Genomic DNA, 12,647 nt, shown 5'->3' with positions numbered 1-12,647 from the left:
ATAGGTCGGGTGGGGCTATAGCAAGCTGAGTGAATATTAGAACAAACCACAACTTTTAGTATAATGCGCTAATTTATTATTGAACAAATTATACATTGAATTTTGCATGTGCTACTATTGGCATCCCATAATGAACATAACTTGGCGTACAATTTTGGGGACAAAGCGTGTGCCTTTAAATTATACATTAAATAAACAGCCTACTGCACTTTTACCTGTCTCATACTGCTATACGTGTTTTATTGTGAAATTTAAGCCTGGAAATCTCGGTTTGCTTTGGTTATGGCACGCTTGATAGTAGGCGCACTTCAATGCCAACTTTCTCAGAGCGCACAGGCGCAATGATCACTGCCAAACACAGCTGAGTGGAAGTGAGGAGACTTCACGCTGCATTCAGTTTCTGAGCATACACTTTTTTCTAACCTAAAAGAACAGAAATTAGAAGGTTTGTCGGTTGTTACGCACAGCGCCAGAGCTTCTAGTGACTTGCGTTAACTTTGTCAGTAAACGGATTCTGTTATAATCTCAACTAGTTTGGCTGTTTTCTGGCGGACTTGTCAGAATAATGTGGGGCTTCCAGAGGACGCGGTATGCAGACTGCAACGGTTCTGAGGCCAGTGAAGAGACTGAGATTGTGGTGAATATCGGCGGAGTGAAACAGGTGTTGTATGGAGACGTGTTGACTCGCTTCCCGGAGACTCGACTGGCAGAGCTGGTGGACAGTTCACTCAAATCTTCTGAAGAAATCTCATTAATATGTGACGATTACGACCCGGACACGGGAGAATTTTACTTTGACAGAGACCCCGAAGCTTTTAAGTGCATAATTGAGTTGTATTATTATGGGGAGATACACATGAAACGAGGCATATGTCCAATTTGCTTCATGAAGGAGATGGAGTTCTGGAAAATTGACTCGGATTTTCTGGATGAATGTTGCAAAAGCCACCTGAAAGAGGTAGAGGATGAACTTGCAGAGATAGCCGAGAAAGTGAGAACTATCCTTGTCGACAGAGAAGGCGATCCGTCTGCAGGGGGCTGGCAGCGCTTCCAGATATGCCTCTGGCGGTTGATGGAAAAGCCAGAATCGTCCCTGCCTGCGCACATAATCGCTATAGTTTCTTTCATCTTCATCCTCATCTCCTCCGTGGTGATGTGCGTCGGCACCATCCCCGACCTGCAGGTGGAGGACTCGGAGGGTAAACTCACGGAGCATCCGGTCCTGGAGGTCATCGAGACCGTGTGCATTGGCTGGTTTACTATTGAATACCTCCTGCGTCTGATCTCTTCCCCAAATAAAATAAAATTCGTACTGTCCTTCATGAATATAATCGACTTCATGGCGATCATGCCCTTTTATGTGGTGCTGATTCTGACCTCCTTCGGCGCGGGAGTGATGGAGCTGGCTAATGTGCAGCAAGCAGTGCAGGCTTTACGCATAATGCGCATTGCGCGCATTTTCAAGCTGGCTCGCCATTCCTCGGGACTCCAGACTCTGACATCTGCCCTAAAGAGCAGTCTGAAGGAGCTCGGACTGCTCCTCATGTACATGGGCGTGGGGGTATTCCTTTTCTCGGCTCTGGGCTACACTATGGAGCAGAATCACCCGGACACCTTGTTCACCAGCATCCCACAGTCTTTTTGGTGGGCTGTGATCACCATGACCACAGTGGGGTATGGAGATGTCTACCCTAAGACCACTTTAGGTCGGTGTAACGCGGCTATCAGCTTTCTCTGTGGGGTCATCGCCATAGCCCTGCCTATACATCCCATCATCAACAATTTTGTCTTGTTCTACAACAAGCAACAGGTGCTGGAGACTGCGGCCAAACATGAGATTGAACTGATGGCACTGCGCACCGGCGGCGAGCTCAAGGCTGCATCTGGCTCCCATAAACATATTTGCGGTGCAGGGGCCTGGGACAACGACATGCGTTCCGGTCACAGCGATACATTCATTCCCTTACTGAAGGATCCCAGGGGAGGGGCGGGCATCCAGACCCCTAGCATGGACACAAGCTTTGAAAGCACAGCCGAGGCCACTGAACATTTTATCTCATGAAAGGGAAACCCCCCTTGCATTAAAAAGTCAGCAAAAGAAGAAACAACATGAAATTAATTATTCAGTTTTGAATTATTCAAACGTAACTTGACAAATTTGGTTTAATGACACCGCCGTGACTGCAGAATGTAAATAGTCTCGTGGACAGAAGAAGGCTTTAATGCTTTCCAGGGACCTTTAAATGCATTTGAGGATTTGCGCCTGTTAAACAGACATATGTGTGAGATATTGAATTGATGAGCTGTGCCTTTGCGCAGTGACTCGCTGTAGGCTGAGGGGTTCTGTTCAAACAGCCAATACACCGATTCCCCCATGTAGACATGTTATATAACACGCCCATAGTCCTCACACTTATACTGTAGACCGCATTGTAGCGTAGTCCTCTGTACAGAAATATATACATCACAGTAAATGCTTTTAGTAACGCAGACAGGCAGCTTTAGTCAAGAGCACAGAGAAATGAAATGACCCCAGGATTGATTTGTGAGAGTGTATAGACATCAAAACAGAGCTGAAGAAAAGCTGAAGGTGTTTGGATACAGACCACATGCCATACATTCAAATGAGGTAGGTGACTGTATCACTGCAACGTGTTGCAACCAAAGGTGTATGATGGGGACACAAAGCAACATAAGACTGGGGGTGGGTTTATTTTTGCTGCTGCCTGTAATCGTCATGGCATCATTGTAATTTTTTTGTAACTGACACTATATGATTGTGAGGTAATGCATCAAACATAAAGCCCGTCTACTGTGCAGGAATTTTTAATGCAGCGTCTGTGTCATTGGACTGAATTTCTCGTTAAGCTCGTGTTGCCAACATCGGAACTTCAGAGGCTTCCTTGCCTGCAAGACATGTTCCTGTAAATGGGTTTAATATTTTACAGCAGTCGTCACCATCTCTGCAGAGGTTCCGAGGAATAAACTTGACCAGCGAGTTGTAAATGAGGGAAAGAAGCAACAGGCAAAACAAAAACGCTCGTGTATAACTCTATACATTAGTTTTTCAGCGTTCGGGGAAATACAATAAAGAAAAATACATAAAAAGAATAAATAAATAAATAATAGAACTGTCTGGAAAGCAGGCAATGGATTTTAAAGAAACTTGAAACCACCGTGTATTTTCGCACTGCCTCATATGTTCCAGAGTGAACTCTTAAATTGCCCTAATGGGGGCTATTTTTAAAGGTTACATTTTCACGGCTTGAAAGGTGTCAGCTCCTACGCCATTAGTCTGAGTGACATGAAATTTGCTGCACAAATAAACCAGTCCTTAGAAAAATTAGGCGGCACAGTAGGGGAGCTATAATTAAAATCTGGCACGTTTCATTCAGATGTCATGTCTAATGTGGCTTTTAAACTTTTAAATCATTGCTCTCAGTTGAAAGCCCCTAAAGTTCTATAAGGTAACTTTTTTTTATTGCAATTTTCTTGTGAGGTGGGTTATTATCTGAATAATTTATGATACATTTTGTCTTGATATTTGATTATATCTGTCCTGAACAACTTTAGATACATAGAGTAACCCCTGATTGCAGAGAACTCAGCTGGTTATGTGTTAGTGTCTCTCTGGATTGTCATAACACAAAATTTGTGCTGCTTTTACAGACAGCGATCATTAATCCATACTAAAGGTCTGTATGAAGGACTAAAGCTCATAGTCTGCATAGTGGATGTGAAAGATAATCCCATGTCTATGGGTAAGAGCAAGAATGTCAGTCTATGACCTTCCAAGGTAACTAAACTAAAATTCACAGCAGAATCCTTTTCAATATATAGCAGCTGTTTGCACCTGATAGGGATTTATAGTAAATCATACGGCAGGAACAATAAAACTTGAACAGCTTAGTTTTAGGCATTATAAGGTGACTGTGTGCATCTTCAGTAATTAATGAATCATGCCTATTTATACATTAACAACATAATTAATTGTGCCTACAGTTTTACGAGCTACTGTAGGAGCACCCCTAATTAGGAATCACTGGATAGTTCCTGTAGCCTTAACTTAACTTTTCAGCCTCAAAAAATGTATTATGGTAAATGGTCTGTATTTGTATAGCGCTTTACTAGTCCCAAAGGACCCCAAAGCGCTTTACACATCCAGTCATCCACCCATTCACACACTGGTGATGGCAAGCTACATTGTAGCCACAGCCACCCTGGGGTGCACTGACAGAGGCGAGGCTGCCGAACACTGGCGCCACTGGGCCCTCTGACCACCACCAGTAGGCAACGGGTGAAGTGTCTTGCCCAAGGACACAATGACCGAGACTGTCCAAGCCGGGGCTCAAACCGGCAACCTTCCGATTACAAGGTGAACTCCCAACTCTTGAGCCACGGTCAGCGACTTAAAAGGTTAAAATATTAAGTACAAATAAGTCACATAATGTAGTTATTATAAAAGAATCCCAGTTTTCACATTAATCTTCAATGTAGAATTTCTCTTGGTTTAAGTTAAAAGTTGGGATTTGGGGAAGCTAAAAGTAAAGAGCAACATGTTAATCTCAAGCGCTGTGATTGCTGCATTACTAAATCACCTGATACATCTTACAAAATGTCAGTTTGAAGAGAAAGGGGGCACTCCTTCTGCATGGCTACATCTTCACTAGTGTTTTCCACTTAGCTCTAGTCAACCTGAAAGGAAGCCCGTGGAGAAGGTCAGGAAGGACTCTCCAGGCTGTCCTCCCACACACATCCTACACAGGGCCGCTATCTCTCCCGGCCAGCAGCAGACTCACGCATGTCAAAGCCTGCGAGAAAGGCCTTTGTTCACGCTGACAGGTGGGACTGGAATGTCAAAGGCATGCATTGTGTAATGGAACAATGTTATTACGGCACACACGCAAACACAAACGCACGCTCATGTTCAAATTTAGATGTATAAGCACAGACTCTGGCATATATAAACACCCCCCTCCCCCCCCACCCCACCCCTCTCTATAACGCCTACCCGTTCTACAAGTGCTCACACATAATTGCCCTCACACATGAACATAGTTGTTCACCCGTATCCCCACAGTCATGTGTGATCTACTCTGCAGTGGCTTGCTGTGATCTGATTGCCAGTTGCCAATTGTTACACCCACACGGTGGTCATCCACTACATTCAGTGGGTTTTAAAGATAAACATTTGCACAACATTGTACTCATTATCCCATTGTCCAACATAGTACCAATTATAATCCAGCCAGATAATGCTTGTTACTATTGAATCAATATATATTTATATCCTTTAAACTTGTGAGACATGATGGTATGACGGAAAACCAATTTTGTTTAAAAAACTGTCAACATTTGGTGGAAAATGGTCAACCAGTTTATCTACATACTTAAAAAAAGACTTGAAAGGATCATCTATGCCAGCACACAGTGAGGCTATGCAGCACGCTATGTTTGTTTGATATCATACAATATTTATATCACCGACTATTTTATTATATCTAGTATCACATGTTGCTTGTTATAAATAAACATTTAGCAAATTAACAAATTAACTGCTTGACTGCCACCTGCCATATCTGCATGTGTTTCAGGAAATCAAAGCGCTTCTTAAAACTCACGCATCCCCTCCAGCTGACTCCCGATTGTTAACTTGTGGCATACTGGCACGCTAGTACTGGGTTACACCCCAAAATTTTGATGACAGCATGGACACACTGATGCCTCTCCCATTTCTCCCCTCCTTTGACCTTTAGAACAAGGATCATGCACACGTTCCCCATCTAAAAATAGGGAAGTCTCTGTAGGTATCCTGTATACAAATGGTGCAGACAAATAAAACACAAACTAAAGCAAATTATGTTTTACATGTCCCAAAGCAGCTGTTTGCTCTGCTGTTGTTGTAAAATGTGATTTTAATATGAAAAGCTTTTATTCACCGTCTGGGTATCCTGTGTAGATTTCCACAAGGTAAAATAAAACAGAAAACAAGGCAGCACTGTCCAAAAAATAACAGAAAATTAAGGTGAAGTTAAAATTACTAGAAAAAATGCAAACACAAAATGTAAATAAAATGAATAAACATGACTAAAAATGAATGGTGGCAACAAAAAATGACATTTTAAAGACAGTGTAGCTATAAGAGAAAGTTTTTTTTAATGAATTCACTGAGTCTCTGACACTTCTCCGTCTCCAGGCAGGTTAATCCGAAGCCGAAGCTGTGGAACTCTGATGCTAAAGCACCCACTGCAGAGATAAACCTCATGTTTGGAAAAGCCAGGAGGGCCAGGGTCATATAGTACTGTGCAAAAGTCTTTCTTGAAGTAGTCTTCAAGAATAGTTTTTCAGGTTTCTTAAAGGACATTCAAAGCTCTTCTTTGGATGTTGGCTGCCGTTGTGCTGGTGTTGGGGTGGAGCCATTTACTTAAATCATCAAATGTACGCTTCAGAGGACAAACTAACGTCACTCCTGGAGTGTGTCTGAAAAAAAGGGAAAAGAAAAATAGATGAAGATAAACAAAACAAATGCTATTTAAACTTTCAGGCATATTGCTGATGCAATAGTACCCAAGATCACACTGAAAGCAGATAATGTCGTCCCTGAAACCGTACAAATGGGATACATTTGAATAGATTCATATCCTGCAGAAGATGGTCAAATGCCTTCTTTTGAATAAGAATGGGAGTGCTAAGGCTTAACAGCCCACCCCTGCGAGCACTATCGCTGCTTGAAAGATATTTTCAGCTGCAGGAAAGGGAAAAGGTAATCTCCCTGATGTTAGATTGAGAAAAAGAGGGAAAAACATATTTCACAAGATTGTGTGCCCTTTTCATCTTTTTTCAGCAGGAATGTTTAAAACACTGCGTAGGTGTACCCTGGAGCACTTTGATTCAGGCAGAGCTGCATAAAATTGCATGACAATAATTACATAGATTAAATCTGACCTTCAACAAAATAGCAGAATGGGATGATGCACTGATCCCACTCAACCTGTCTGCTAAAATTATTTTCATAGCTTTTTTTCTTCCCCCTCGTGCACCTTTATCACTTTTTTCCACTTTTATTTTTGCAAAATGTTCTTTTGCAAAACATCTGTTTATAAGAACACCGCTAAGAAATGTACGGTATTCTGAAGTAAATAACAGACCTTCGTTTGGAATGCCAAATAACCCGTGCACAGTCACTGCATCATTTAAAATGTAGCCTCGCAGCTAAATGTGCCCAATCCTTTCAAAGTGCAAAGTGGTAAACAGTGAAAACAATTCCACTCTTTGCTGGTGGTATATTACAGAGAACTAAGAAAAAAAAAAAAATGAAAATGCATTATGAGAAAAATGACTCACCTGTGGACTAGTTCTCACTGATGTGTTTTTTACTTTTTGTCTTAGGGACTAAGAGACATGCTGTCTGATGCAAAGCTCCTGCAAAGAATGAGGGTTTCGCAAATGCTATGAATCTGTTTGAAGACACCTGCAAGAGAATACTGAGTGATAACCATGGGTGCACTAATACATAGGGCATGTAAACACCTTCATTTAAAAGAAATTAGCAATAACTATCCCCATAGATTGCAGTGATACCTGATTACCATTTTATCTTTTCTTTCGGTGAAAGTGAAGATTCATGCTCAGAGAGTGGAAAGATAAACTATGATACATGTTCCCACACATGTCTGTCTACCAATCTTCACACAACCATTCAGCTGGGAAGAGCTGCTGGGAAAAAAGAACACATGTCAAGAGTTTAATACCGCCCTTAGTTTCAGTGTAAGCTCAGTATCTTGAGATCGGGTGAGCAAGTTATGACCTGCTTTTTTTCAGGGTTGTTAACTGAGGGTGTTTTGGAGTGCCCGTTAATGTGAAATATAGAGTGGGTGGTTCCAGGCTATCACAGTGTAATACACTGAATTTCCAGGAGGCAATTTGCTGTGACCTTAACTCACTGAAAACATCTATGGTGGTCCCCTGCTGCTTCAAAATGTAGGCTCAGGAAAGTTGCATCAGTTTGTTTTCAGGAAAACATCTTATTTGATTCATTCAGTGGCGAGAGCTGATTGCAAATTAGCTGTTTACATTGAGGTTTAGATATGAGAGTATGTGGTTTACTAATTCTCTCTGCTAGCCCTGTTATGGACTTGCCTGTTGTCCAGCGTGTACCCTGCCTTTCACCATGCAACAGCTGGGATCAGCCCTCTGTGATCCCATAGGATAAGCATCTACATAAAACTGGGTGAAGGGATTTATATAGCGTATGTTCAACCAAAGGGTACAACAAAATATTTATGAACTCAATATATCAGCTTAATAGTCTCTCATTGGTTTTATTAGTTATTGTGTTGGAATACTAATATTCATGGCTTTATGATAAACCTGTGCACAGAGCCTTAATCTAAAAATCAATTGCGATGCTCACTTTGTCTCGCTGATGAATATGTTTACTCTGTGCTGTTAATTGCACCATTTAGTTTCCTGTGTTACGGTTTCAGAAAACTTAAATTTAATTAAACTAATTTAATCTTTTGATATTAAAGTAAAGCTGAGTTTGGTCTTGGTGCAGGATGCAATCTCAAAGCTTAGTTATACATATATATACATATACATATACATATACATACATACATACATATATACACACACATATATATACATATACATATACATACATATATACACACATATATATACATATACCCATATATATATATATATGAAAGGCAAAAGGTTCTTTGCTTTGCTGTTCCTAGGACTGCTGATCAGTAAAAAATGATCCCATTATATTAAATTTGATTATAACACAATAATATAAACAGTAAACCAAACATTTGTGGTCAAACAGGAATCTAGTTGCCTTTTCAATTTGAAACTCAAAGTGTATAGCGCCAATAAACAGACTATGCTATGGCCCCTAAATGAGACTAGCGTATTAGAAAAACTACTTTCTTCTTTTAGCCCCAAATAAACTCAGATCTTTCATTATCAATAAAAGGGTAAAAACTAAAACTTGTAGTAGTAAACTTTAGTAAACTTTTGAGAACATGGTGGAATTAGTACTCACAGAGCGGGATGCCAAACAGGACTGCGGCATTTATCGACATGACTTCATAAAAGGTTATGAGTTTAAAACATTTACTTAACCAGCTTAATAAGTGTGACCAGTGAAAAGCCAGTTACCCCCCCTCGTTTTAGCCTTTATACTAAACTAGGCTAATTGCCTCCTTGCTTGAAAACAGTATTTAATATTCAGTAAAGACCTCTGAGTTGCCTTTTTGCTTATCTTAACTTCTAGAAAACCTTTGAGCCATTTCTTTGAAAATTTAATACAGAACATCAATACAAACAATGCATACATTCAGCCACTGAAGGCTTTGTTTAAACCAGCCTCAGTGAGGGCAGGAAAATAATCTCCTCTTTATATTCCACTGTTTTCATGCTGACACTGCTGTGTCCCCCAGAGTAAAATGAACATTCATTCAGCAAATATGAATATGTAAATTAAAGTCAGAATCATGGTGTATTTATTCTTGTTGTTACCGACTTGTTATGCATTGTGTCACAGTCTTTGAATTGTCATTTTGTGGCTGTGCACTGTGTTCTGTGTCACAGCTTTACACTTTACTTTTGTGCTGAGTGCTTTGATCAGGGCCTCGGACAGCTTCAAAATACTTTTTCAAAGCCGAAGCTCGTTAAAGCTGCCCCCGTTTGTTTAAAAATCAACCCATCCACTGCTTGATTTTTTTAAAAATAAATTAATTCAATTAAAGCGTTATAAAAAGCAGCAGATAAAAGAAAAAAGGCTCCCCTTTGTACCACAGTCAGTATAACAAAGAGGTATGACTGTATCCTTCTGGCACATGTTGTTCTTTCTTTGCTCACCTAGTCAATTCACTGATGCCCTTCACTGATGGTTCTCGCTTCAAAAATGGATTACAAAGGGCATCTTGTAGCGGTCCTGTGTCACCTCTACTGATAAATGTATGGACATCCCATTAAGGAAACTGCCCTCAAGAGACCAGTGCTGTAGTGATAGATCTGAGCTGCCCACTGACACAGTTGCAGGTGCTGATTATCTTATCCAGAGACAATGAAGCTTTATGGAGTGGAACATCCTTGTCCTGTAGTGGGTTCCAACAATAATTACAATCAATTTAGGGTGGCAGGTCATAAAAACAATATTTAGTGGGGGCATTATCAGATGTATACCTCCTCTGGGTTGTGAAATTTGTCTCTGTCATAAAAGATTTCAGTCATGCAGTTTCCATTTCTCAAAGTGTGACAGCTTTGCAGTATTGTAATATCTAGCCTGGGCTTTCTATCCCTGGAGGCTAACAAGAGGAAATTAGCTAAAGTTTTATATAAATACAATACTTTGCAAAAGTGTTGAGTTGTGCTTAATTTCTTTACTTATATTTCTTAGATTTTGCTTCTGTGGATTCAGACTTTTATGTAATTTTTTAAAAGCGGTCTTGAGCGACAGTTCTCCAGGGTCTCTGGAGGTTGTTAAAAGTTTTTCTTTGGGCATTGGCTGTTTTTTCACTCATCACTTATAATTTCTTCCAATTTCTTTAGTTGAATCTATGAAAAATGTCAAAAATAACAAAACTTGACAGGCATAGAATATTTTTGCTCCAAGAGAGATGATTCCCAAAGAGCTCTTAGCTGAAAACTTGGCATATCTCAGCGTGGTGTATAGTGTGTACTTAAAACTTTTTTAAAGAAACTTTTTTAAGAAGCAAGTAGAGGACAAAATAAGAAGTGGCGGGACTAAAAAGACTTTCTGCAGGAGATGATGATCAGTGTCCTAAAGTTATATGTCCTTAAGAAACAGGAACCTGAGAGATACATCTGGTCATTCAGCCGATTAAATATACTGTTCAGTGAAGCATCATCAGAAATGGTCTCAGTGGAAGGGTTGCTGTCAATAAGCCATTTTTTAAGTAAGGGAAACAGGGAGAAAAACCTGAGAAACAGCGGCAGCAGATCTTATGGAGGGATCAGTCCAAATGGTAAATATTTGATTCAAATCATTGCCAGCATTTGGTAGGTCAGGAGAGAGGTACAACAGTGAGTGTCTACAGCCATCTGTAAAGGCTCTTTGAGGCTCTGTCATGGTTTGCATTGCATTTCAGCCAGTGGTGTTGGAGATCTTTACAAAATTGACTGAATTATAAACACAGAGCAGTATGGTCAGATTTTGATCCAGGATGCAATACCATCTGGAAGGCATCTGATTGGCATCAGGTTGATTTTTCAGCATGACTGCCAATGCAGTAAAAGCATACCTGGATAGACATACACACAATGGATTGGCCTCCTTAGAGCCCAGGCTTCAACATTATTGAAGCAGTGTTGGATCATCTTGATGGAGAAAAAAAAGGCAGCCAGCATCCAGAGAAGAGCTTTCAATGTCCTTCAAGAAGCCTGGAGATCTTTTCCTGAAGACTTGACGAGAAATGAAAAGAAAGCTTCCCTAGGAGAGTTCAAAGAGTGTTGAAGCACAAAGGCGACCATACCAAATATGTTTCAATAAATCCCTGTACCATTTTCCTATTTTAGAAAATAAAAAGAATTGTGGTTTGAATAAAGAATATTCGCAGAATTGTAGGCAAAATCCATTTTATGAAAAATTCTGTTATCCCTACATAAAAATCGTCCATGACAAACCCAAAGTTTTATAGATTAGAACATTGAGCCCATCTTACTTTAAATATAGATAAACTGTAAAGTGCACGGGAACACATAAGCCTCCATAAAACGTCAAATCCCTGTTTTTAAACTTTGGCTGTCTGATTTAGTCAGTTTTTGTGGGGGAGTGGGATCTTCTCATCTACATTAACTTTGAGAAAAACTAAGGAGCACATTTCCCAAAAGTTGAAGATTTATGTGTTGAGCCAGGAGAAAGCGAGCCTTAATGGAGCGATTTCAGCTCCTGGCTAATCCTCCGCAATCATGCACAGTCAGTTTCCTTAAAGAAAAAAAGATTAAAAAACAGAGATCTATTCAGAAGCTCTCTTATATGTGACAAATGATCTCTTTCCTTATTAGTTTTATTTTTTAAACTTAGAAACAGTTGACTTAAGCTAATCTCAGAGCCTGTCAATGACACATGATTCCTCAGTGGTCTTAACCTCGTTTCTAACTGCTCTGAACAAGTTTCAGTGGCTGCTGGCAGCTCTGTGTGACTCCACTGCAAGCACCCCAACAACAGGTGAAAGGTCTGTTATAAGCACTACATAAAGCCCCCCAGGACAGATGGTGCCAGATGATAATCCATATGAGCTCAGTGAAAGAACATCAGTGAGCAGACATGAAAACTTATGGCAGAGGATGCGAGGGGTCCTCAAGGAGATTTAGATGTCAGACCGTGATGAAATGCCGAGTCCTTGGCTTTGCGCTTGGAGGTAATTAAACTCTCTGAGCACTCTCCGTTTGTCCTCTGCATGTGTCACGGTGGGTGATTACACATGAACTGTAATCAAGAAATCAATTTGGAAAGACAAAAAAATTATAGAATGAGAAACGGCAGGAGTAGCTGTGACAAGATATTGAGATGAAAGATGTTACATCAGCTTCTGATCCTACAGTTTGTACAGCCTGAAGGGAAAGGAGGAATTAATCTGTCTGTTTTAATGGTGTGAATGAGCTTGTCA

At 40.4% G+C, this 12,647-nt stretch overlaps 1 protein-coding gene across 1 annotated transcript; it reads left to right on the top strand.

The window, feature by feature from the left end:
- The first annotated feature begins 248 nt into the window (after window positions 1-248).
- On the top strand, window positions 249-2,830 carry LOC146371872 (voltage-gated potassium channel regulatory subunit KCNF1-like). Its single transcript, XM_084952781.1, has one exon. It carries the CDS (start codon window positions 566-568, stop codon window positions 2,060-2,062), a length of 1,497 nt encoding a protein of 498 aa, XP_084808907.1. The 5' UTR covers window positions 249-565; the 3' UTR covers window positions 2,063-2,830.
- Window positions 2,831-12,647: the final 9,817 nt, after the last annotated feature.

Source organism: Perissodus microlepis, chromosome 15, assembly GCF_051167445.1.
Source record: "Perissodus microlepis isolate ML-2025 ecotype Zambia chromosome 15, ASM5116744v1, whole genome shotgun sequence".
In the NCBI taxonomy this organism is placed as follows: Eukaryota; Metazoa; Chordata; class Actinopteri; order Cichliformes; family Cichlidae; genus Perissodus; species Perissodus microlepis.
Note: the sequence above shows the minus strand (reverse complement) of the source record. Positions and strands in the feature narration are given on the sequence as shown.

Coding starts and splice junctions, on each gene's coding strand:
- LOC146371872 (XM_084952781.1), top strand. CDS start 566: ATGTGGGGCTTCCAGAGGACGCGGTATGCAGACTGCAACGGTTCTGAG.